Source organism: Chelonoidis abingdonii, chromosome 9 (genome assembly GCF_003597395.2).
Source record: "Chelonoidis abingdonii isolate Lonesome George chromosome 9, CheloAbing_2.0, whole genome shotgun sequence".
Lineage (NCBI taxonomy): Eukaryota > Metazoa > Chordata > Testudines > Testudinidae > Chelonoidis > Chelonoidis abingdonii.
This window is the reverse complement of record NC_133777.1, coordinates 52915732-52942942: the sequence shown is the minus strand read 5'-3', so window position 1 is coordinate 52942942 and position 27211 is coordinate 52915732. Positions and strand designations below refer to the sequence as shown.

Below are 27211 nucleotides of genomic sequence, written 5' to 3'. Positions count from 1 at the left end.
GACAGAAAATGTATAACATTAGCACTAAGGAAATTCAATTAGATTAAGATCAAGTTATAAATTAGCATAAAGTCTGCATATACTAAACAAAAGCCTGTATCTGAAAATGATAAGAATCAGAAAGATAAACTAGGAGACACTGACTTGGATTAAAAAAAGTTGTTTGCTTGCCTTATCCAAAATATGAGCATAATGTTCAGCATGCATAACCCTGATTCACTGTGCTAAATTTAGGTCTATGCGGGGCAAAGGCAAACAATATAATAGCCCTGCAGGAAAGACATCTCAGATAGGTGGGAAACATGCCAACGTACAATTGTTAAACATAGATCAGCTGGGATCTTACCCACTATCAGCCCACAGATAGCACTGAGTCCAAGTATCATAAGCCAACACCAGGCAATGCCTGTTACAACACAGACAAAAAGTTGCTGCCACACTTTCCCAGCGTTACCATTAGGTAGTTTAGACTTGTGTGCAAATATAACAAACCTGTCTAGTTGAATATATATAGGCAATGTCATAATCCTTAAACAGAGAATAAAAATATCCAGATAACTTACCTGTGGCTTAGTGAGTTCAATGGCTATATTCTGTACTTCTATATTCCAATCAAGCTTTGGCGTTCTTAATTCAGTTTCTGCATGCGGGTTGATGTACAGTTTTGCAGAGGCTGATACGGGCCTAAAAACTTCAAGATACAAAATATGTATAACACTATGGTTCTGATTGGCTCAAAATTAGTAAAACCTAGTAAAGAAAAACTACTACACTACACTGGCCAAACTGGACAGTCTCTGCGTAAAAGAATAAATGGACACAAATCAGATGTCAAGAATTAGACCATTCAAAAACCAGTTGAAGAACACTTCAATCTCCTTGGCCACTCGATTAGACCTAAAGTTGCAATATTACAACAAAAAAACCCTTCAAAAACAGACTCCAACAAGAGACTGTTGAATTGGAATTAATTTGCAAATTGGACACCATCAAATTAGGCTTGAATAAAGACTGGCAGTGGATGGGCCATTACACAAAGTAAAAATATTTCCCCATGCTTATTCCACTCCCCCTTACAGTTCCTCACATCTTCCTGTCAATTGCTGGAAATGGGCCATTTTCATTACCACTATAAAAAGTTCTTCTCTCTGGCTGATAATACCTCAGCTTAACTGATCGCTCTTCTTATAGTGTGTATGGTAACACCCATTGTTTCATATCGTGTGTGTGAGAGATATATATATCTTCCTACTGTATTTTCCACTGCATGCATCCAATGAAGTGGGCTATAGCCCACAAAAGCTTATGCTCAAATAAATTTGTTAGTCTCCAAGATTCCACAAGTACTCCTATTCTTTTTACAAAAATTCTGCCACTGGTGATGTTCTGAAGCATTCAGTGATATAACGTAATCAACAGGGCACAGTATGATGTAGAAGATCTGTTTAAGACTCTCAGTTTGAATCGAAATCAATTATTACATTTTATATTTACAAAAAAAAAGTCAATGTAATATTTGTGCCAAAAAGGCAAGAGCAAAAGTTCTAGCGGGTGATGCTCAGCTTAAACATTTTACATTGTTTATCTTGCATTACCTATAACTAGTAGGTCAACATTTCAGATAAATATTATTTAAGTTGACTGTACCCCTTCAAAACTATCACAATGCTAGGAGCAATAAAGCTACACATTATGGCAGATGCTTCTGCGATAAACAAATCAATTATACTAGGAGTCCATAAAAGAAAATGATGACTGTAGTACTGCTTACTAGGAAGGAACCTCTACAGCATGTCTGGAGAAAGAGACCAAAAATACTCCATCAAACCTAGTTTTCGCAAGACAGATTAGAATTTAGAAGGAAAAAAAAGTGATCATTTCACACTTAAGGAATACACTTCTGTAGATGAACACGTGTTTTTAAACCCAACTAAGCAAATTTGGGGTGTAAGAGGAGAAAACGAAGATGAATTCATTCCTCAGTACTGTTTGTAATGAATTTATCAAGTTACTTCAGTTATCTGAAGCCCACACTGCTCTTTATGATCTCCTTAAAGGACACTGAAGGGATTCAGTTCAAGGACAATAGCTACAGTGTAATACACCATTTACTATGTTAATAAGAAAAATGTAAAATGTTTATTTGGTTAATTTCTAGAACATTTGTACAGTCTCACCGAGGACATCTCACTAAGATAGCTTGTTATATATATTTGAATGGTTTTATATAATTGCATTTTTTATTGTTTTAAACAGAAAAGTGTACTGTAATTATCACATCCACAACCCAGGTAATTTGACTCAGCATCTCTCTCTTGAAAAAATTCTATCAGCAAATTTGCAACCTGTCCTTTTTTCTCATATTTTAAGACATCCACTACCTTACTATTTCAGCATTAACACTTTGCACAAAGCAGGAGTCCATGCTTAAATGGCATAATAATAACTTAAATCCATGTCTAATTAATCATATTATAAAACTCTACTAATCACTATATACATTTAAAAGAAGATTGGCTTTAATAAAGCTTACTCTTCAAGGAGGAACAATGGCATGTGTGCCTCTTTTTGCTTCATCACAATGTATAGACAAGGTATGTATTTATTTTAAAGGTTTATGTTTTGTTTACATTTCAGATAGGGTGGATAAAAATCAAGGATTTTTTTTAAACTAAAAAAAAAAATCAGATTTTTTTAATTTTAATTGGATGTTTTTGATAAAATGCTTTTTGAGGAAAAACCTATCTAAAGATCATTTTAATTAAGATACATTATAGCTCAAAGATATCCCATCATGGAATAGGGATTATAAATTCTAATTCTATAGTATGACATAATATATTCATGTAACGTTTAAGAAAAGTTTTGCATACAGTTCCAATAGTTCATGGATTAGGGACCGAATCTTAGGGCATTCCAGGAGCTTCTGTATAGATTATTTAGGTTCATCTTTCTGTCTACCCAATGAGACTCAGTGCTCAGTCTAGAAGATACCATCAGAGATGTTTAATTTTGCAGTTCTCGATTTGTGTCTCCAGAGATACTATGCTTGTTAACGGCAAAAATGTTTTAAAAAATTAAATAAATAAATAGGAGATGAGAAATAACAGACCTCAACCCTATTGTCCCTCTGCAAATTTGTGTACACAGAGTCAATCCCTCACCTCTCTCTAAAAGTGCAAAGTTTCAAACAGTTCAATGACTAGAAGATGATTGGGGGCAAAATAGATCTGGACAAGGAGAAGAAGCCTGGAGAAAAATGTGAGAAGGGAGAGACAGGCACTAGAAACATAAGTGAAACTGTTTTAGCAGCATATCCCAGAAATCTTGAGGTCTTTCTGAGTGTAGCCTTCATCAGGGGCGGCTCTAGACATTTCGCCGTCCAAAGCAGGGCAGCATGCCGTGGGGGGTGCTCTGCCAGTCGCCGGTCCTGCGGCTCCGGTGGACCTTCCGCAGGCAAGCCTGCGGATGGTCCGCTGGTCCTGCGGCTCCACCGAAGCCGCACGGGACCAGTGGACCCTCCACAGGCAAGCCTTCAGGAGGTCCACCGAAGCCGCCTGCTGCCCTCCCGTCAACCGGCAGAGTGCCCCCCATGGCATGCCGCCTCAAGAACGCGCTTGGTGTGCTGGGGTCTGGAGCCGGCCCTGCCCTTCGTTGATTTGAGATCTACGATACCATCCTCCCACTGGAAGGGAAAATCTATAATGTCAGCAGGCCATAAAAGAGACCCAGTTTGGGAATATTTTAATCATAGAATATCAGGGTTGGAAGGGACCTCAGGAGATCATCTAATACAACCTCTCTGCTCAAAGCAGGACCAATCCCCAATTAAATCATTAATTAATGAAGTTCCTCTACCTGTGGATAAGACAGGCATGCATGCAAAATGCAAACAGTGCAACGAAGAAATGCAAGGCCTGGTGGCCTGAATTAAACAACATCATGATAAGTGTTCCCTCTCAAGAGGAAGCTGCATTGAAGATGATGAAAGGAACACATCTGAACATGCAGGATCTTCACATAGGTGAACTTTTTTATTTCATACTTTTCTTAAGGACTGCCTGTCTTCCTTCTGGACTATGCTTGAATTCTCATGTCTGAGCAAATATAGCTGTTACTCTATGGAACTATCATTTTAGATGCAGTCATGACAAAAAAATACATATAGCAGATCTTTCTTTTACAATTTCACCTTTAAAGTAGTACTAAGTGTCAGTGAATGCAATGAGTAATACTAAATGAGCAGTATGGTAATCATCATTAAATAACTGCATTGACTTATTTTGTTTAGGAAAATCCATCCTCAATATACAGGATTCTGGAGACTATCCACCTTCAAGATCATCATCATTTTCTATAGTTTCAGAGTTATCTGCCAATGATAGTGTTTCAAGTCACATCATGTATGTCACATAGCTATAGTATTATCACCTGTAGCAAAAAGGAAAAAAAATCTCCATCATCCAGAAACAACCATAGATAAGCCTGTGATAAGAACAAGCAGATTACAAAAAGAGGTAAATTGATGAAAAAATTGCCCAGTTTGTTTATGCAACATACTCTCCGCGCCATATGATTGAGAACCCACACTTCATTAACATGGTTCAGTCAAAGACCAGGATACAGTCCACCCCACAGAGCAGATGTTGCAGACAAATTGCTGGATAAAGTATATGAAAGAAATTGAGAAGCGTGCAAAAGAGAGGGTCAGATTGTTAACTTGAGTCTTGATGGGTGGAGCAATGTCCACAATGATCCTGTTGTATGTGCTTGTATGACAACAGAAGGAGGGAATATCTTCCTTACAGAAACAATTGATACACCAGGAAATGTACACACAGAATACTTACAAGAAGTAGCAGTAAAAACTATAACAAACTGTGAAAAAAAATTCAAATGTCTAGCATACAGCTTGGTCACAGACAATGCTGCAAATGTGTCCAAGATGAGAAGAAATTTAGAGGACAGCGAAGAGAGTCTCAAGCTAACAACATATGGTTGCAGTGCTCATTTGATGCACCTCCTAGCCAAAGACTTCAGTGTTCTAGAAATAAAGACTAATGTTGTTGAAATTGCAAAATACTTCCTTAACAACCACTTTGCAGCACTGCTCTGAAAGAAGTGGGAGGAACCAAGCTAACTCTCCCACAAGACATGTGATGGAACACCGTAGCGGACGGTTTTGAGCACTATATCAAGAACTGGCCTAATCTGATGACAGTTTGTGAACAAAATTGTGAAAAAATAGATGGCACTGTCACAGCCAAAGTTCTCACCATTGGGCTTAAGAGAAATGTTGAATATATGCTGAGTACCCTGAAGCCTATTTCTGTAGCCTTGAACAAAATGCAGGGAAATAGCTGTTTTATTGCTGATGCTACTGAAATTTGGAAGGAACTGAGTGAGATCTTAAAGAGAGAAATATGCAATGACAGAGTTAAATTACAAGCAATAAAAAAATATGAATGGGACAAGCACTATCTCCAGCTTATTTTCTTGCAAATATTCTCAATACTTGGTACCAGGGTCAACCTTAACTACTTAAGAAGAGGAGTTGGCTATGATACGCACATCCAGCAATCATAATTAATCCATAATGCCAACTATAATCAACTTCAGAGCTAAGGATTAACCATTCAAGAAATAGATGTTTGCTGATGATGTTTTAAAAAAAGTCACATCAGTGAACTAGTGGAAGTCACTTAAGCACTTGTATTCAGAGACTGTTAAAGTGATAATCTCACTTTTAACAGCAATAGCTTCTTCTGCCAGTGTAGAAAGAATATTTTCTTCCTCTGGACTAATTCATTCCAAACTGAGAAATCGTTTTGGACCTGAAAAAAGCAGGAAAGCTTTTTTTTCCTTTTCCAGATTATGAACAAAGAAGAAACAAAGGTGAAGACGACTGAGTTAGCCACAGAAGCCAATATTTTAAGTTTCATATTGACCCTGGCTGACATAATGAAATATTAAAAAAAAAATTTAATGAACTAACTATTTTAATTAACATTTTAAAAAACTTGAATGTTTAACTACATTCAAAAATTCATGTGCTTGTTTTGTTAAAATATTATATGTTTGCTGTTGAAGAAAAAAATTCAGAATATGTAATGTTGTTCTAGTTAACTAAAACAATTAAAATGTTTGTCTGGTGATGTTCTCCTCCTGATACGGCATGGCAAGAAGATCCTCCAAATATTAATGATTAACCTGTTGAATTGGAGATATTTCACCTCCCAATGACTTCATAAATATCTGCTTCGATTACCTTTGGTAAATGAAATAACCAAACCATCATTCATCTTCTGATATAGCTATAAAACTAATCTGAAAAGTTTCCAAAATAAATCACTTAAAAAAATTATAGTGTGTACCTTCTAGAAATGAAATCTACATCTCTGAATTCTGAAGACTATGTATTAAGATTATAATAACCAACAAGAATGCACTTTTATGTAGAAATCAATGATTAAATCGAGTCTTCCTGACTAGTGATTTAAATCAAACTGATTTAAATTAAATCCGCCCTGATTTCAGGAATACCAGGATCCTGACTTTCCTGTTTTTGCTGGTCCATGGAGGACCAAAGAATTTCGTGGGAGCTATTTCAAGACTTAGCCGTTAGTGTACAAAAGGAAAATATTTAACAAGAACCACTTCTGTTTTTTCCAAGCTTTTGAATTCAGCTTTATTGTTTTTGAAGGATGAGACTTGTATTCAGCTGCCTCACTTTTTAGGTTTCCCCTTGCACCCATGATGTCATATCATGCTGCCTCTACAGTGGTGCCGAGTCATTTGTGAAAATAGGGTAAATGGTATCTAACTTCTAATGTCAAAAAACTGGGGGAAGTGGAGAAGAATGAGATGACACATTGATAAAATCTGTAATGTCTTCTCTATATAGCAAAGAAACGAAATATGGCACAACCTATCTTCCTCTCCCTCTACCATCGCAACTGTTATCACAGGTCTTGTTTAACAGAAAATTTTAAATTATCAGAAAAAAACTGACTCCCAACATTTATTTTAAAAACCTTAAGCACAGCAAAGTACTCACAAGTGCTGTATACGAATACACTCTTCAACATACTTACTATACTGGTAGTTTTGAGGATGATTGCTGCTAGAAGAAACTCCTCTTTTCAGCTGATCCTGAAAATGGAAACAATTTAACTTTATGAGGTTTTGGCTGTGTTGATTACTACAGTGTAGAAAGTTATTAGTTAGCTCTTAATTAAGTCAAACTGCGCCTGTGCTTCAAGTTCACACACTGCCATTTTGCAGATCAAATGGGAAGAAGTTTAATGTAGCAGTTTATTTAGTACTCTTTACCTCTTACACTGCTGCTCTCCAACCAAGCTTTCTCTAAGTTTTCGCTCTATCTTTAATCTAGGGTTCAACTTTTAATTCAATTGAGCTCTCTCAATTCCAAAACAATCAAAGCCAAACAAACACTGGAGATTAAATGCAGTGATGCTTTAGATTTTTTGTTTGTTTAAAATGCTCATGTTACCATCTGATATACAACCTGAGTGTAACACTTATACCACAGTAGTGCAGTTATGTGCACTCTATATTCATGAGTTTGAAGACTCCACTATGCATCTATGCATGTGTAGATGCAGCAGAGTCTCAGAAATGCATACACAGTATTCAGCATAGAAACAATTAAGCAATTCCCCGGTTTAGGATCTGTGGGTAACCAGCCCATTGCTAATCCCAGAGCAGGGATTGGCAGCCTTTGGCATGTGGCCCATCACGGAAATCTGCTGACAGACTGGGATGGTTTGTTTACCCACAGGTAAACGTCTGCAGGTTTGGCCGACAGCAACTCCCACTAGCCGCAGTTCGCCGTTCCAGTCCAATGGGGGCTGAGGAAAGCTGCAGCTTGCACATCCCTCAGCCTGCACCACTTCCCTCAGCCCTTATTGGCCTGGAATGGCGAACCATGGCCAGTGGGAGCTGCGATTGGCCGAACCTGCGGACGCTTACCTACTGGTAAACAAACCATCCTAGCCCGCCAGCAGCTTTCCCTGACAGGCCACATGCCAAAGGTTACTGATCCCCGTCCCAAAGTATCAGAAGATAAAAACAAAAAAAACAGCAAGCATTATGAAGAATCCATTTACACAATGAAAAGCTGCTCTACAACAACTGCTTTATTACGTGCAAAGTAGCCAATCTAGCCAGCACCACCAAAACTGCACCACTAATCAGGCAGCAGAACTATATGCACTTCAAGTTAGGCCTATAAATGCTATCTGCACACAAGATATTTCCAACAGAAAGTAACAGAACTCAGTCACCACCATTTCATGGCAAGACTGGAATATAGAAGCGTGCCATAGAGCCCAGAAACATCTCAAGAGATATGGAGTCCACTCCTAGGCAGCTCCTGTTTCTTCAGGTGAGAAAAAAGGTATGAAAATAGAGTGCCTCAGCACACACTCTTCAACCGCAGTAGGTCAAAGGCAACAGAGCCGAAAACATGACTTGCTATCCCTTTCGTAGCAAAGAAGTCTCCTTTCTGAATATGGTTGAGAGTAAGTTCCACAACTAGGAGATGAAGGAAACAAGCTTTTCAGTAGGCGGGTCAAGGTAAGGGCTACACAGTCTCCCTGTATGAACATTTCAGTATGACCAATAACTCTGTTTCTTGTTTTCCTGTATATTCTGAAAAGAGAAACTTTTCATGTCTACTCTGGTCATGTTCTCACATTTCAAATACCTTTTGCAATTACTGTATGTATGAAAACTGCATTAAATTGTTTTTACTACAGCTTTTAGATTAAAAATATCACAAGAAGGCAAAATTAGGTGCATGGTTTAAGTACATTTGTAGAATTTTATTTTGGAAAAATAAACATGTATTTTGTATCACTCCAAAAAAAGAAAATTAGTCATGGGAAGCACTTAAAGTCTATTCAAATATAATATAGGTAACAAACTACAAAATGATATTTAGCACCAAATATCCCTATTCAAGAACGAACAACAATTCAGCCGAAAATGCGTCAATGTTTGCCTACCAGATGTTACTAGAATACAGTGGACAGTTTACGCAAGTGTTTCTTTATTGGAAAGATAACCAGATATTAAAAAAATCATGTTTTTAACCAGAAGGGGATTTTGTTGCAACAAATTTCTTCAAAGTGTTCCGTTTCCCAGCTTCCTCTGTAAAGCTAATTTGTAATTTAATAGGAGGTAGTTTTCTATTCACAATATTTGTGTATCATCCTATATCCTGTCTCCTGGACTATATTAATGAAAGCTAACATTCAAATAGGGATATTTAATATGTAATAACCAATCTCGCAAACAACCTTATATTTTTGTTACTTAGAAACACCAAGCCTGCTGCTCTAAAAGCAACAGATTGCTAAGGCTTACACAATTTATTACCACTAACACAAAGCAGACTAATTAGCCATTTATCAAACTGAGTTCTTGAGAATAAATCTTAAAATTAAGACCCAAACATCCTGTTTAGAAGGAAGAATTAGTCTTCTGGGAAAGAAGGCTTACTAAATGTTATGTAAATTATATGTTTTCCTCTGAATTGCATGGAGCAGAATTCTACTCTTAGTACAAAGATAAAACTACTGACTTTATCAACACCTGTCAATCCACAGATTATGGTACATGTGTAAGAGGTATGGTCAGATGCCTAATGAATTCGCTTCTGGATGACAAGCCCAATTGAAGAGCAACACCGCTTGTTACAAATTTCATAGATCCACGCGTTTTAATGGATAAAAAGGGTTGCAAAAAAAGTCAACATAACAAAAAAAACAGCAGTTATTGGAAACTGAATTTACAAGCTTAACAATTTGATATTTCTGTTTAGTTTGTACTTGAATCTGTCTCTCTTTAAAAATCTTGATATATCATTCTATTTTTTACAAAGCTTAACCTATATTAATAGTATTTTGAAAAAATTGTGAACAGAAAAAAAGTCCTTTGCTTAGTAATTTAGCCTTAAATTTTCATCTGCTGAAGGATCTCTCTGCTTCTTTAAGTGTCTCTCTCTCTCTCTCCCCCATCACCTTTAATCGTGTACTAGTAATGGAGTCTGAATAGCTACAACAAGCAAACTAAAAGGATAAAAGTCAGATGGGTGCAACAAGGGAGGCCCCATTACTTTGCACTGTAGCCTACAGGACTAACCTGCTGATCGATTGACAGACAGACAGAATCTTTTTATTTGATGTATTGTATTAGGTTTATAGATTTGTATTAAAATAAGTTTGGCTGTAATGTAAGAGACCTACAGGCCATATCCTGTATGTTAAGCTAAAGCAAAGTTAGCATATCTATATTAAGACCTTTTATTCAGAAAGCAAAGTTGACTTATATCTTGTTACCTAAATAGATGAGTACCCACGCCTATGTCTATAATCTTATTTAGACTGACAGACAATGACGAATGGCATGGGGGGGAGGGCTCCCACAGACTTAACAAGTACACTGCAAGAGACTGATGCGCGTACATACCTGTCATCAATACGCACATACATACTAGCCTATGGGGTAAGTGTACCCTAAAATTTTTGTGGGTGAGGAATGAAATTTGGGCATCAGAGGAAGGAGGTCTGGCATTTGCCCTATAAAAGAGGTAATCACCTCAATAGAGTATCTCCGTTTATCTCCTCACTTTAGATCTCCATTTCTCACTTACTTCTTCCTCTCTATCTACGATGACTTCTACTATTTGTAGGCTAAACTTGTTCTTAAACTTTAAGTGTCAAGGGAATTAGGCTAAGCTTGGTTTCCCTAAGTTTATTCTTTGTTTATTAGGTTTCGATTTTAGTTTAAGATAGTCAAGTAAACCCTAGTCAGCTTTAACAGCTCTTAGCATCTTCTAAGCACTGCATCCCTCACCCAAGAATTGAGAAACCTGAACTGCAAGGCTGGTCTTGTGTCTCTTACCACCAGGTTATCAAGGAAGGGTGTGAGTATATTAACCCAAAACCTTTGTTACATATAATACTATATTCTCATATGTATCTTTTGAATAGCAGTAATGCAATTTTAACTTTGTAACTCTTGAGTATTTTACCTTTTACTTATTATTGATTTTAATAAGTCTTTAAGGCTATATCTGTCTCAGTGTAACCTTCCTGTCATATCTCTATGGTCCTTTATAAATAATGTGAAATCTGATTCAGGACAAGAACTTTAATCTTCTGATTAAACAGATTGGCGAGCCTAAACCCATACTAATTATTATTAATATTAATTATTAATAAAGATCAAATAAAATTACATTAATAAACTAAATTCCCATATTATCCAAAGTAATATGATCTGTACACCCTAAATCAGGCTACAGGGCACAGAAAGCAGCTGAAGCTTTGGGCAGCGAGCACTAATTTTGCTCAAGCAATGTTATTAGTCTTCACTTTTTCCTTTATAGGCAAGAATCTGAGGTGACAACACTAGGGGAAGTGGGGGGTGAGTAGCATAAGAGTTGCCTAGATGACCAGTTCCCCACCCCAGTGACCCTTGGTACAGAAACCAGTCAGAATTAGTTTTTTTCCCCAATAATGGTAAATAAGTAAGCCTGACAGCTAGATGTTTTTGCTAAAATCATCTATTACATTATTTTGACATGTAAAATCATCATCATAATATACTTCAGAGACAAAGATTAATTTGATAGCTCATGCTTCTCAATTATAGGTTCAGCTCATCTGAAAGTTTGGGAAAATATCTCTGAATTAATTCATATTTTAAAATTTTTCATCATTCCCGTGAAAACTAGACCTACTCTAAAATGGAGAGATTAGATGTTCCACATTTCCACCACACAAAAGTCTGCAACCAAGGAATCATAAGGTCCCTAATACGAAGGCTAAGAAATTCTCCCCACACTTTCCCTTGTATTTGTAACCAGTTAGCGGGATTGCCACCTTTATTGACTGCAAGTAACATGGTCCAGTTTGTGCACACAGCTGTTTTTTACATCTGCATTTATCAAGTTCCCCAGTCTTTTCTCTATCAGTCCATTCTGAAGGTCTGGATAGCTCATTGCTTCAAGAAAGGAGAGTGCACCTGGAGAACATGGATAATGAGTTGTGTCACCATTCAGGGCAACTGCACCCTTAGTGGTTCACCAAGGACACCCACCATCAGGCTTCCAAGCTCCTTAGCTGTTCTCTTTCTTGGGTGGAGACCCTGTCTCTCTCCCTCCTGATCAGAGTATCTCCATGATTAACAGTTCTCTGCCTACTCTGCTTTATTCCCAGCAAAAGACAGGCTGCCTAAGCAAGCTTCACTTGCCTTCTCTTCAGAGACTAAGAACAGAGTGATTACCAACAATTATAGGATACCATACAGCGCTTCTTATGTGAGCCAATTTCATTCTTAAGGTGAAAGCACTATAGAGAAACCATTAAAACAATAAAGAATCTACATGCATACTAATAAGCTTCCCAGATATCACCTCAAGCCTAACATAGGCTCTGTGAGGAACAGCCCTTCAAAACTGTACCCAAGGGGTTTCACTATTGTTTCAAGTTCATCCCAGCTTCTGCTCAGATCATGCACCCTCACAAAAAGTTTAGTCCATCTTTTATACAGCTTAGGAGTCTTTGATCTGGAGTTTCCAGGAATAAATCAAGGGTCTCTCCAAGGGTATAGCTTCAACAGGCCTCCCAAGTACCTCCTAGGAAACCCATGTCACACATCTTGTGCCAAACAATTCTTCAGAGTTCCTAATATTTACATTGTATGTCACTTCTAGAGAAGTGACTAAACTTATAACACAACAATTGCATTTTTAATACAATGGACCCCAAAGATATTAAACCTAATTCAATAAATTTTCATTTAATTCAGTGCCGTTTATCTTAATTCCATACGGTTTGTGCATGATATTGTCAGTCTGTCAGGAGCAACATATTCTGAGATGCTATAGTGCAAACAGATGGGAGCAAAGATGAACAACCAAACCAGTTAAGCCAACATGGTTCGTCTCATCTGTGCTACAAGGGAATAAAACAAAATTATGTGCCAATTTAAGTGATAGGCGGAAGCCAAAAAAATTAGCTGACATAACTACGGAATTAACTATGTTACTCCAAACCTGTTTAGAGCAGAACAAATTTTGCCAGTGACTGGTTATACACCATTTAAAGTTTAAAACTTATAAGGGAGTATATTGTTGCACTGAGTCCCTCAAAAAGCAAAGGGGCATTAACCTATTAACTGCATGTCAGCAGAGTATGGACACCTTCCAGTGAAGAATAGGTTCTTGCTGGACCAGTGTCCTGGACAGCTATTCCTGAGCCCTGACGACTTCTCCATGTGAAGGAAGCTGGGGAAAGCACAGAACAAAGTAGAGAAACTGTCATTATTCATGGAGTCTGTGACTGCGATAAATATGTAAGCAGTCTCTGTCCTGGCAAAGATGCAGAAGATCTCATGTTCAAATGAGGTCTTAATCTGACCTTGAAAGTTAATTCACACGGTGGCAGTTCAGGTTTGTATTCTGTAATGATCACAGAAGTTGCAGTAGGTAAGGAGAATAACATCATATGAGGTGCACTCGTCAAATCTTTTTTTTTTTCCTAAGTTCTTCAATCCCCCCCAGTTTACTGTCTTCCAGTTTTCTACTGTTCCTTTACCTCCTTTTTTGTTTCCTCTTAAGTCAGCTTTCTCCATTCCTTCAATATTGTTGTGCTCTTCAGATCTACTTTTCTGTATTCACTTAATTCTCATGAGTGAGAATTAAACCAATCTTGTCAATATGTGAACCTAATCACAATCAATTTCCACACAGATAGATCACCTCAGTTACTTATTTTTGGAAGCCACTCTCCAACTTGTCTTCTATAAAATCCAGCACAAATCATTCCTTTATAAAATCCATGCATGCAGCAATCAAGTATTTCCTGATGATAGAATTTGTGGTTTTATGCCCTAACATATAGCACTAATTACTGGTGGGAAAGTGTACATACAATGTATGCTTAAACACAAAAAGTGGTTCTCTTTCTTAATCAGGACAAAAACCCAAAACTCGTTAAAATTTGTTTTGGGACAATCAAAATATTTTATCTTGATGAATCTGAAATGTTTTGTTTCAATTTTGACCCTTTTTTACCCAAAAGATAAATTCTGAAACAACAAGTCATTTCAAAATGCAAAATTGAAATGCATTCTAAAAATGTCAAAATGGGGCATTTTCCAAATGTTTTTCCATTTTTTTACACGAGATGTAGTTAAACATATGATTTTATGTAAAATTTTGGTTTAATCAAATTGGCACTTTGTAACTGAACACTTGACAAAGATTTTCTGATCTGCTGTAGTGAATACCTTTTGTTAAACCCTCAGCAACATTTTTGTGTCACCCATATTCATGTGACAGTCATCAAGTGCTTTGGTAAAACCCAAATGAGCGCCTTCAGTGCTTATACTACTGTTCTGATACACTGAAGAGCCAGGTTGGCACTTGCCTGCAGGCTCCACGTGGAGCATGTTACCTACTAGTGCATACTGTTCAGGAGCAAAAGCACACAAGCAAAATTTTCATAAGTAAGAAGCTACAGGATTGGCCATACAGGACAGTTCAGCCACACCCACCAGTGTCACACTCCACCTCTCACTTTGAAACGTCTATTTGTATTCAACTTCTGCTAGTATCCATGCACTCCCCCAGGGGATGTTTTTGCATGTGTTCAAGCTTTTTACAATTGAGTCTTCTAAGCGTAATTATTTCTTAAGCCAGCAGTTAGTTAACTGTACAAGCTTCGCATCAGAATCATCTATTTGAACAGATCGCACTCCTTCATAAGCTGCACAAAAAGGCAAGTAGTTTAGATAGATTTTGACTAAACATTCACATCAGTAAGTGAAAAAAATTTCAATTAAAAAAATAATTAAATGTCTGTCTTCAAAAAACTTTCAAAGCACGGTAAAACTCCTGTATAGTACTTCTGAAAGCATATTTCACAAAGGACCATAAAGCTGCAAGATACGGAACAAGGTACTACTTCAATTAAATAACAAATTGAAAAGTACCATCTTTAGTCATTACTTAAAAACGAGGCAACCCATGTAATCACATTATTGAAGCAGCCATATGATGTAATCTGCTTACTAGTAAATGGTGATTTGGCACATCAGAAGTCTTTAACAAGTGTACAGAAAACAAGGTTTACATTTGTCCATAGTAACAATAATTGAAACCCAAACTAACTGGGATTGAAAACTAGATTGGAAGGGTCTATGGAGTTTCTTAAATCTATATGCTGGCTTTGAAGAAATGTGTGCTTAATGAGGGGCAAGAGCTGACCTAGGCTAAAGAAGGCTTTAAAAGCCAGAGGCCAAGCGACCAAAGGGAGTATGTAAGAGACCTAAGCGCATATCCTGTATGTTAAGCTAAAGCAAAGTTAGATATCTATATTAGACCTTTTTATTCAGAAAGAAGTCTGACTTATTCTTGTTACCTAATAGATGAGTACCACGCCTATGGTCCTAATAATCTTATTTAGACTGACAGACAATGACGAATGGCATGGGGGGAGGGCTCCCACAGACCTAACAGCAGTTACACTGCAAGAGACTGATGCGCGTACATACCTGTCATCAATACGCACATACATACTAGCCTATGGGTAAGTTGTACCCTAAAATTTTGTGGGTGAGGAATGAAATTTGGGCATCAGAGGAAGGAGGTCTGCTTTGCCCTAAAACAGGTAATCACCTCAATTAGAGTATCTCCGTTATCTCCTCACTTTAATCTCATTTCTCACTTACTTCTTCCTCTCTATCTACGATGACTCTTACCTTTGTAGGCTAAACTTGTTCTTAAACTTTAAGTGTCAAGGGATAGCTAAGCTTGGTTTCCCTGAGTTATTCTTTGTTATTAGGTTTCGATTTTAGTTAAGATAGTCCAAGTAACCCTAGTCAGCTTTACAGCTCTTAGCATCTTCTAAGCACTGCATCCTCACCCAGAATGAGAAACCTGAACTGCAAGGCTGGTTGTGTCTCTTACCACCAGGTTATCAAGGAAGGGTGTGAGTATATTAACCCAAAAACCTTTGTTACATATAATACTATATTCTCATATGTATCTTTTGAATAGCCAGTAATGCAATTTTAACTTTGTAACCTTGAGTATTTTACCTTTTACTTATTATTGATTTTAATAAGTCTTTAAGGCTATATCTGTCTCAGTGTACCTTCCTGTCATATCTCTATGGTCCTTTATAATAATGTGAAATCTGATTCAGGACAAGAACTTTAATCTTCTGATTAAACAGATTGGCGAGCCTAAACCCATACTAATTATATTAATATTAATTATTAATAAAGATCAAATAAAATTCATTTAATAAACTAATTCCATATTAATCCAAAGTATATGATTTGTACACCCTAAATCAGGCTACAGGCACAGAAGCAGCTGAAGCTTTGGGCAGCGAGCACTAATTTTGCTCAAGCAATGTTATTAGTCCTTCACTTTTTCCTTTAATAGGCAAGAATCTGAGGTGACAACACTAGGGAAGTGGGGGTGAGTAGCAAAGAGTTTGCCTAGATGACCAGTTCCCACCCCAGTGACCCTTGGTACAGAAACCAGTCAGATTAGTTTTTTTCCCAATATGGTAAATAAGTAAGCCTGACAGCTAGATGTTTTTGCTAAAATCATCTATTACATTATTTTTGACATGTTAAAATCATATCATAATATACTTCAGCAAAGATTATTTGATAGCTCATGCTTCTCAATTATAGGTTCAGCTTCATCTGAAAGTTTGGGAAAATATCTCTGAATTAATTCATATTTTAAAAAATTTTTCATCATCCGTGAAACTAGACCTACTCTAAATGGAGAGATTAGATGTTCCACATTTCCACCACACAAAAGTCTGCAACCAAGGATCATAAGGTCCCTACTACGAAGGCTAAGAAATTCTCCCCACACTTTCCCTTGTATTTGTAACCAGTTAGCGGGATTGCACCTTTATTGACTGCAAGTAACATGGTCCAGTTTGTGCACACAGCTGTTTTTTACATCTGCATTTATCAGTTCCCCAGTCTTTTCTCTATCAGTCATTCTGAAGGTCTGGGATAGCTCATTGCTTCAAGAAAGGAGAGTGCACTGGAAACATGGAAATGAGTTGTGTCACCATTCAGGGCAACTGCACCCTTAGTGGTTACCAAGGACACCCACCATCAGGCTTCCAAGCTCCTTAGCTGTTCTCTTTTCTTGGGTGGAGACCCTGTCTCTCTCCCTCCTGATCAGAGTATCTCCATGATAACAGTTCTCTGCCTACTCTGCTTTATTCCAAAAAGACAGGCTGCCTAAGCAAGCTTCACTTGCCTCTCTCTTCAGAGACAAGAACAGAGTGATTCAACAATTATAGGTACCATACAGCGCTTCTTATGTGAGCCAATTTCATTCTTAAGGTGAAAGCACTATAGAGGAAACCATTAAAAACTAGAATACTTACATGCATACTAATAAGCTTCCCAGATATCACCTCAACCTAACATAGGCTCTGTGAGGACAGCCTTCAAAACTGTACCCAAGGGTTTCACTATTGTTTTTCAAGTTCATGCCGCTTCTGCTCAGATCATACCCCCTCACAAAAAGTTTAGTCATTCTTTTATACAGCTTAGGAGTCTTTGATCTGGAGTTTCCAGAATAAATCAGGGTCTCTTCCAGGGTATAGCTCACAGGCCTCCAAGTACTCTAGGAAACCCATGTCACACATCTTGTGCCAAACAATTCTTCAGAGTTCCTAATATTTACTTGTATGTCACTTCTAGAGAAGTGACTAACTTATAACACAACAATTGGCATTTTTAATACAATGGACCCAAAGATATTAACCTAATTCAATAAATTTTCATTTAATTCAGTGCCGTTTATCTTAATCTTTGGCCTGGAATGGCGAACCATGGCCAGTGGGAGCTGCGATTGGCCGAACCTGCGGACGCTTACCTACAGGTAAACAAACCATCCTAGCCCGCCAGCAGCTTTCCCTGACAGGCCACATGCCAAAGGTTACTGATCCCCGTCCCAAAGTATCAGAAGATAAAAACAAAAAAAACAGCAAGCATTATGAAGAATCCATTTACACAATGAAAAGCTGCTCTACAACAACTGCTTTATTACGTGCAAAGTAGCCAATCTAGCCAGCACCACCAAAACTGCACCACTAATCAGGCAGCAGAACTATATGCACTTCAAGTTAGGCCTATAAATGCTATCTGCACACAAGATATTTCCAACAGAAAGTAACAGAACTCAGTCACCACCATTTCATGGCAAGACTGGAATATAGAAGCGTGCCATAGAGCCCAGAAACATCTCAAGAGATATGGAGTCCACTCCTAGGCAGCTCCTGTTTCTTCAGGTGAGAAAAAAGGTATGAAAATAGAGTGCCTCAGCACACACTCTTCAACCGCAGTAGGTCAAAGGCAACAGAGCCGAAAACATGACTTGCTATCCCTTTCGTAGCAAAGAAGTCTCCTTTCTGAATATGGTTGAGAGTAAGTTCCACAACTAGGAGATGAAGGAAACAATCTTTTCAGTAGGCGGGTCAAGGTAAGGGCTACACAGTCTCCCTGTATGAACATTTCAGTATGACCAATAACTCTGTTTCTTGTTTTCCTGTATATTCTGAAAAGAGAAACTTTTCATGTCTACTCTGGTCATGTTCTCACATTTCAAATACCTTTTGCAATTACTGTATGTATGAAAACTGCATTAAATTGTTTTTACTACAGCTTTTAGATTAAAAATATCACAAGAAGGCAAAATTAGGTGCATGGTTTAAGTACATTTGTAGAATTTTATTTTGGAAAAATAAACATGTATTTTGTATCACTCCAAAAAAAGAAAATTAGTCATGGGAAGCACTTAAAGTCTATTCAAATATAATATAGGTAACAAACTACAAAATGATATTTAGCACCAAATATCCCTATTCAAGAACGAACAACAATTCAGCCGAAAATGCGTCAATGTTTGCCTACCAGATGTTACTAGAATACAGTGGACAGTTTACGCAAGTGTTTCTTTATTGGAAAGATAACCAGATATTAAAAAAATCATGTTTTTAACCAGAAGGGGATTTTGTTGCAACAAATTTCTTCAAAGTGTTCCGTTTCCCAGCTTCCTCTGTAAAGCTAATTTGTAATTTAATAGGAGGTAGTTTTCTATTCACAATATTTGTGTATCATCCTATATCCTGTCTCCTGGACTATATTAATGAAAGCTAACATTCAAATAGGGATATTTAATATGTAATAACCAATCTCGCAAACAACCTTATATTTTTGTTACTTAGAAACACCAAGCCTGCTGCTCTAAAAGCAACAGATTGCTAAGGCTTACACAATTTATTACCACTAACACAAAGCAGACTAATTAGCCATTTATCAAACTGAGTTCTTGAGAATAAATCTTAAAATTAAGACCCAAACATCCTGTTTAGAAGGAAGAATTAGTCTTCTGGGAAAGAAGGCTTACTAAATGTTATGTAAATTATATGTTTTCCTCTGAATTGCATGGAGCAGAATTCTACTCTTAGTACAAAGATAAAACTACTGACTTTATCAACACCTGTCAATCCACAGATTATGGTACATGTGTAAGAGGTATGGTCAGATGCCTAATGAATTCGCTTCTGGATGACAAGCCCAATTGAAGAGCAACACCGCTTGTTACAAATTTCATAGATCCACGCGTTTTAATGGATAAAAAGGGTTGCAAAAAAAGTCAACATAACAAAAAAAACAGCAGTTATTGGAAACTGAATTTACAAGCTTAACAATTTGATATTTCTGTTTAGTTTGTACTTGAATCTGTCTCTCTTTAAAAATCTTGATATATCATTCTATTTTTTACAAAGCTTAACCTATATTAATAGTATTTTGAAAAAATTGTGAACAGAAAAAAAGTCCTTTGCTTAGTAATTTAGCCTTAAATTTTCATCTGCTGAAGGATCTCTCTGCTTCTTTAAGTGTCTCTCTCTCTCTCTCCCCCATCACCTTTAATCGTGTACTAGTAATGGAGTCTGAATAGCTACAACAAGCAAACTAAAAGGATAAAAGTCAGATGGGTGCAACAAGGGAGGCCCCATTACTTTGCACTGTAGCCTACAGGACTAACCTGCTGATCGATTGACAGACAGACAGAATCTTTTTATTTGATGTATTGTATTAGGTTTATAGATTTGTATTAAAATAAGTTTGGCTTGTATGTAAGAGACCTACAGGCCATATCCTGTATGGTTAAGCTAAAGCAAAGTTAGCATATCTATATTAAGACCTTTTTACTCAGAAAGCAAAGTTGACCTATTCTTGTTACCTAAATAGCTGAGTATCCACGCCTATGTCTATAATCTATGACCTTTAGCACTGACAGACCAATGACGAATGGCATATGGGGTTTGTTTCATTATTGTTTCCCACAGACTTAACAGCAGTACACTGCAAGAGACTGATGTGCGTACATACCTGTCATCAATACGCACATTACATACTTAGCCTATGGGGTAAGTGTACCCTAACATTTTTTGTGAGTGAGGAATGGAAATTTGGGCATCAGAGGAAGGATTCTCCGCACTTTTGCCCTATAAAAGAGGTGACCCACCTCAATAGAGTATCTCCGTTATTCCTCACTTTATCTCTAGTCTCACTTACTTCTTCCACTCTATCTATCTACGATGACTCGCTACTACCATTTGTAGGCTAAACTTGTTCTTAAACTTTAAGTGTCAAGGGAAATTAGCTAAGCTTGGTTTCCCTAAGTTTTATTCTTTGTTTATTAGGTTTCGATTTAGTTAAGATAGTCAAGTAAACCCTAGTCAGCTTTACAGCTCTCAAGCATCTTCTAAGCACTGCATCTCTCACCCAAGAATTGAGAAACCTGAACTGCACAAGGCTGGTCCTGTGTTCTTACCACCAGGTTATCAAGGAAGGGTGTGAGTATATTAACCCAAACCTTTGTTACATATGATAATACTATATTCTCATATGTATCTTTTGAATAGCGGCAGTAATGCAATTTTAACTTTGTAACCTTGAGTATTTTACGGATTTTTACTTATTATTGATTTTAACAAAGTCTTTAAGGCTATTCTGTCTCAGTGTGACGCTTCCTGTCATATCTCTGAGGGTCCTTTATAATAATGTGGAAATCTGATTCAGGACAAGAACTTTTATCTTTCTTAAACACAGATTGGCGAGCCTAAACCCATACTAATTATTTTATTAAAATATATAATTATTAATAAAGATCAATAAAATTACATTTAATAATAACTAATTCCATATTACATCCAAAGTAATATGATTTGTACACCCTAAATCAGGCTAGCAGGGCACAGAAGCAGCTGAACGCTTTGGCAGCGAGCACTAATTTTGCTTCAAGCAATGTTATTAGTCCTTCACTTTTTCCTTTAATAGGCAAGAATCTGAGGTGACAACACTAGGGGAAGTGGGGGGTGACGTAGCATAGAGTTTGCCTAGATGACCAGTTCCTCCACCCCATTAGTGACCCTTGGTACAGAAACCAGTCAGAATTAGTTTTTTTTCCCCATAAATGGTAAATAAGTAAGCCTGACAGCTAGATGTTTTTGCTAAAATCATCTATTACATTATTTTGACATGTTAAAATCATCATTCATAATATACTTCGAGACAAAAGATTATTTGATAGCTCATGCTTCTCAATTATAGGTTCAGCTCATCTGAAAGTTTGGGAAAATATCTCTGAATTAATTCATATTTTAAAAAAAATTTTTCATCATCCCGTGAAAACTAGACCTACTCTAAATGGAGAGATTAGATGTTCCACATTTCCACCACACAAAAGTTCTGCAAACCAAGGATCATAAGGTCCCTAACTACGAAGGCTCTAAGAAATTCTCCCCACACTTTCCCTTCGTATTTGTAACCAGTTAGCGGGACATTGCCACCTTTATTGACTGCAAGTAACATGGTCCAGTTTGTGCACACAGCTGTTTTTTACATCTGCATTTATCAGTTCCCCCAGTCTTTTCTCTATCAGTCATTCTGAAGGTCTGGGGATAGCTCATTGCTTCAAGAAAGGAGAGTGCACTGGAGAAACATGGATAATGAGTTGTGTCACCATTCAGCAGGCAACTGCACCCTTAGTGGGTTCAACCAAGGACACCCACCATCAGGCTTCCAAGCTCCCTTAGCTGTTCTCTTTCTTGGGTGGAGACCCTGTCTCTCTCCCTCCTGATCAGAGTATCGTCCATGATAACAGTTCTCTGCCTACTCTGCTTTATTCCAGCAAAAGACAGGCTGCCCTAAGCAAGCTTCACTTGCCTTCTCTCCCTCTTTATTCAGAGACTAAGAACAGAGTGATTACCACAATTATAGGTACCATACAGCGCTTCTTATGTGAGCCAATTTTCATTCTTAAGGTGAAAGCACTATAGAGGAAACCATTAAAAACAAAATAAAAGAATCCTACATGCCATACTAATAAGCTTCCCAGATATCACCTCAACCTAACATAGGCTCTGTGAGGACAGCCTTCAAAACTGTACCCAAGGGTTTCACTATTGTTTTTCAAGTTCATCCCGCTTCTGCTCAGATCAGCATACCCCCTCAAGCAAAAAGTTTAGTCATTCTTTTATACAGCTTAGGAGTCTTTGATCTGGAGTTTCCAGAATAAATCAGGGTCTCTTCCAAGGGTATAGCTTCACAGGCCTCCCAAGTACTCCTAGGAAACCCATGTCACACATCTTGTGCCAAACAATTCTTTCAGAGTTCCTAATATTTACTTGTATGTCACTTCTAGAGAAGTGACTAACTTATAACACAAACAATTGGCATTTTTAATACAATGGACCCCAAAGATATTAACCTAATTCAATAAATTTTCATTTAATTCAGTGCCGTTTATCTTAATTCATACGGTTGTGCATGATATTGTTCAGTCTGTTCAGGAGCAACATATCTGAATGCATAGTGGCAAACAGATATGGAGCAAAGATGAACAACCAAACCAGTTTAAGCCAACATGGTTCGTCTCATCTGTGCTACAAGGAATAAAAACAAAATTATGTGCCAATTTAAGTGATAGGCGGAAGCCAAAAAATTAGCTGACATAACTACGGAATTAACTCTGTTACTCCAAACCTGTTTTAGAGCAGAACAAATTTTTGCAGTTGACTGGTTAATACACCATTTAAAGTTTAAAACTTATAAGGGAGTATATTGTTGCAGCTGAGTCCTCAAAAAGCAAAAAGGGGCATTAACCTATTAACTGCAGTCAGCAGAGTATGGACACTTTCCAGTGAGAATAGGTTTTGCTGGATCCAGTGTCCTGGACAGCTATTCTCTGAGCCCTGACGACTTCTCCATGTGAAGGAAGCTGGGGAAAGCACAGAACAACAGTGAGAAAACTGTCATTAATCATGGAGTCTGCTGACTGCGATAATATGTAAGCAGTCTCTGTCCTGGCAAAGATGCCAGAAGATCTATGTTCAAATGAGGTCTTAATCTGACCTTGAAAGTTAATTCACACGGTGGCAGTTCAGCTTTGTATTCTGTAATGATCACAGAAGTTGCAGTAGGTAAGGAGAATAACATCATATGAGGTGGCACTCGTCAAAATCTTTTTTTTCCTAAGTTCTTCAATCCCCCCCAGTTTACTGTCTTCCAGTTTTCTACTGTTCCTTTACCTCCTTTTTTGTTTCCTCTTAAGTCAGCTTTCTCCATTCCTTCAATATTGTTGTGCTCTTCAGATCTACTTTTCTGTATTCACTTAATTCTCATGAGTGAGAATTAAACCAATCTTGTCAATATGTGAACCTAATCACAATCAATTTCCACACAGATAGATCACCTCAGTTACTTATTTTTGGAAGCCACTCTCCAACTTGTCTTCTATAAAATCCAGCACAAATCATTCCTTTATAAAATCCATGCATGCAGCAATCAAGTATTTCCTGATGATAGAATTTGTGGTTTTATGCCCTAACATATAGCACTAATTACTGGTGGGAAAGTGTACATACAATGTATGCTTAAACACAAAAAGTGGTTCTCTTTCTTAATCAGGACAAAAACCCAAAACTCGTTAAAATTTGTTTTGGGACAATCAAAATATTTTATCTTGATGAATCTGAAATGTTTTGTTTCAATTTTGACCCTTTTTTACCCAAAAGATAAATTCTGAAACAACAAGTCATTTCAAAATGCAAAATTGAAATGCATTCTAAAAATGTCAAAATGGGGCATTTTCCAAATGTTTTTCCATTTTTTTACACGAGATGTAGTTAAACATATGATTTTATGTAAAATTTTGGTTTAATCAAATTGGCACTTTGTAACTGAACACTTGACAAAGATTTTCTGATCTGCTGTAGTGAATACCTTTTGTTAAACCCTCAGCAACATTTTTGTGTCACCCATATTCATGTGACAGTCATCAAGTGCTTTGGTAAAACCCAAATGAGCGCCTTCAGTGCTTATACTACTGTTCTGATACACTGAAGAGCCAGGTTGGCACTTGCCTGCAGGCTCCACGTGGAGCATGTTACCTACTAGTGCATACTGTTCAGGAGCAATAGCACACAAGCAAAATTTTCATAAGTAAGAAGCTACAGGATTGGCCATACAGGACAGTTCAGCCACACCCACCAGTGTCACACTCCACCTCTCACTTTGAAACGTCTATTTGTATTCAACTTCTGCTAGTATCCATGCACTCCCCCAGGGGATGTTTTTGCATGTGTTCAAGCTTTTTACAATTGAGTCTTCTAAGCGTAATTATTTCTTAAGCCAGCAGTTAGTTAACTGTACAAGCTTCGCATCAGAATCATCTATTTGAACAGATCGCACTCCTTCATAAGCTGCACAAAAAGGCAAGTAGTTTAGATAGATTTTGACTAAACATTCACATCAGTAAGTGAAAAAAATTTCAATTAAAAAAATAATTAAATGTCTGTCTTCAAAAAACTTTCAAAGCACGGTAAAACTCCTGTATAGTACTTCTGAAAGCATATTTCACAAAGGACCATAAAGCTGCAAGATACGGAACAAGGTACTACTTCAATTAAATAACAAATTGAAAAGTACCATCTTTAGTCATTACTTAAAAACGAGGCAACCCATGTAATCACATTATTGAAGCAGCCATATGATGTAATCTGCTTACTAGTAAATGGTGATTTGGCACATCAGAAGTCTTTAACAAGTGTACAGAAAACAAGGTTTACATTTGTCCATAGTAACAATAATTGAAACCCAAACTAACTGGGATTGAAAACTAGATTGGAAGGGTCTATGGAGTTTCTTAAATCTATATGCTGGCTTTGAAGAAATGTGTGCTTAATGAGGGGCAAGAGCTGACCTAGGCTAAAGAAGGCTTTAAAAGCCAGAGGCCAAGCGACCAAAGGGAGCTTGCGTCCTAGCAGGGTGCGGTTCTAGCGGACTTTAAATAGCTCAAAGATGGAGATACTACCACTCCCTAGTAACCCATCCAATACTCACACTCTTCCTATTCAGAAGTTTCTAATATCCGCCTCGCTTCCGCAATGCAACTTAAACCTGCTCTTCTTGTCCCCGCACCATGGAAGGGCTAGTCACTCCTCTTGAGCATCCCTCAGTAGTTGAGGTGTTCATCACCCCCCTTTAAGTCTTCTCTTTCAGGCTTAATAAGCCAGTTCCTCTCTCTCTTCAAAGTCAATGTGCTCCATCCTCTAATTCTTGTGCCCTCGTCGGCCTCTCCAGGTGTTCCACCTCTCTTGTAGTGGGCGCCAAAACTGGAAACAATATTCCCAGATGCGCCTCCCAGTGCCGAATAGGAGGGTATCATCCTCGATCGCTGGCAACAATCCTATATACAGGCCATCCTATTAGCCTTTTTTGGCTTCAACAGCAACACTGTAGCTCATATTCACTTTCCATCTACGTAACCCAAGTCCTTTTCTCACACTGCATTAGCACATCCCCACCTGTAGCAGTGTGCATGGGTTTTCTGTCCTAAGTGCAGGACTTACACTGTCCTTGTTGAACTCATGGGTTCTGTGCCACTTCTCTCAATTTGTCTAAGTTTCCCTATGCTATCCGCCCTCAGCGTGCACCATTCCCCCATTGTGTATCTGCAAATTTACTTAATGTGCAGCTAATCATTCATCAAGTATCATTATGAAGACATTGAATAGATGTGCTCACAGACAACCCTGGGGCATCACCACTTGTATGTTGCAAATAGAGTGGCATGTACTACCCCGCTGAGCCGTGATTCTCAACAGTTTTTCTTATCACTTCACAGTCCTTCCTCCAACCCATACTTCTCTAGTTTGCTGAGAGAATCTGTGGAAACGTGCAACGCCTTAGAAATCAGTAACTCACATTTGCCACCCCCCTCCCCCCGTCCATCAACATATGACGTAGAAAGCAATCATGGTCAGGCATTGATTTACCTTGGTAATCAGTGATAGTCTTGACCTTGTTTCTTCTCAGTGGTTCTGTCATTCATTCAGCTCTCAGATTTCCTGTGATTGAGGTGAGACTGATTGTCGAGTTCCCTGAGTCTTCTTTTCCCTTTCTCAAAGATGGTCTATATTTCTTCTTCCCATCTCTGGACTCTCCTTCGCATGATTTTCAAGATAAATGGTCAACGTCTGCATCACATCAGTCTAACTCCTAGACCCTCGGGTGCAGTCGCGTCGACTAGACTTGTGCATGCTAGTCTTTTAAATGGAGTCCCTAACACTGACCTCTATCACGTGCGCTCTCTCCTCTCTGTCCCCCAGTGATGTCTGGAGTTGATCCTGCCGTAAAGACTGAAATGAGAGAATATGAGTCTTCAAGCCTTTCATATCTTCATCGTTGGATACTCTGCTTCAATTGATTAGGCCTACACCATCCTAGTCCTATTCTTGTAACTACATACTGTTAACCCTTCCTTATAGCCTTCAACACCTTGCTGTTTCAACTCAATGCCTCTTGGCCTCTGATCATCCGCAGGCCGAGCAATATAACTATATGTCCTCCCAGTCATCGTCCAGTCTCCATTTTTGTACAGCCCTTCTTTTGCTTCATCACCACGATTACCTGCCTAAAGCCATCTGGGCCAATTTACGCTTCGTTCTTTTGCACATCGGTTGAGTATTTCTGTGCTGCGTTCATGTTCTTAAAATACGCCAGCTCTCTGGAACCATCCCTCAGTTCCATTCCCAGGACTTCTGGCCATCTTCTTGGG

General features: G+C 37.9%; 1 protein-coding gene across 1 annotated transcript in view; it reads right to left on the bottom strand.

Annotated features, from left to right (window-relative positions):
• VPS13C (vacuolar protein sorting 13 homolog C) overlaps nucleotides 1-27211 on the bottom strand; it is a 211599-nt gene that overhangs the window by 152744 nt on the left and 31644 nt on the right. The window contains 2 exon segments of the mRNA XM_075069560.1: nucleotides 564-691; nucleotides 7095-7152. Of these exon segments, the coding sequence (XP_074925661.1) occupies nucleotides 564-691; nucleotides 7095-7152 (186 nt within the window).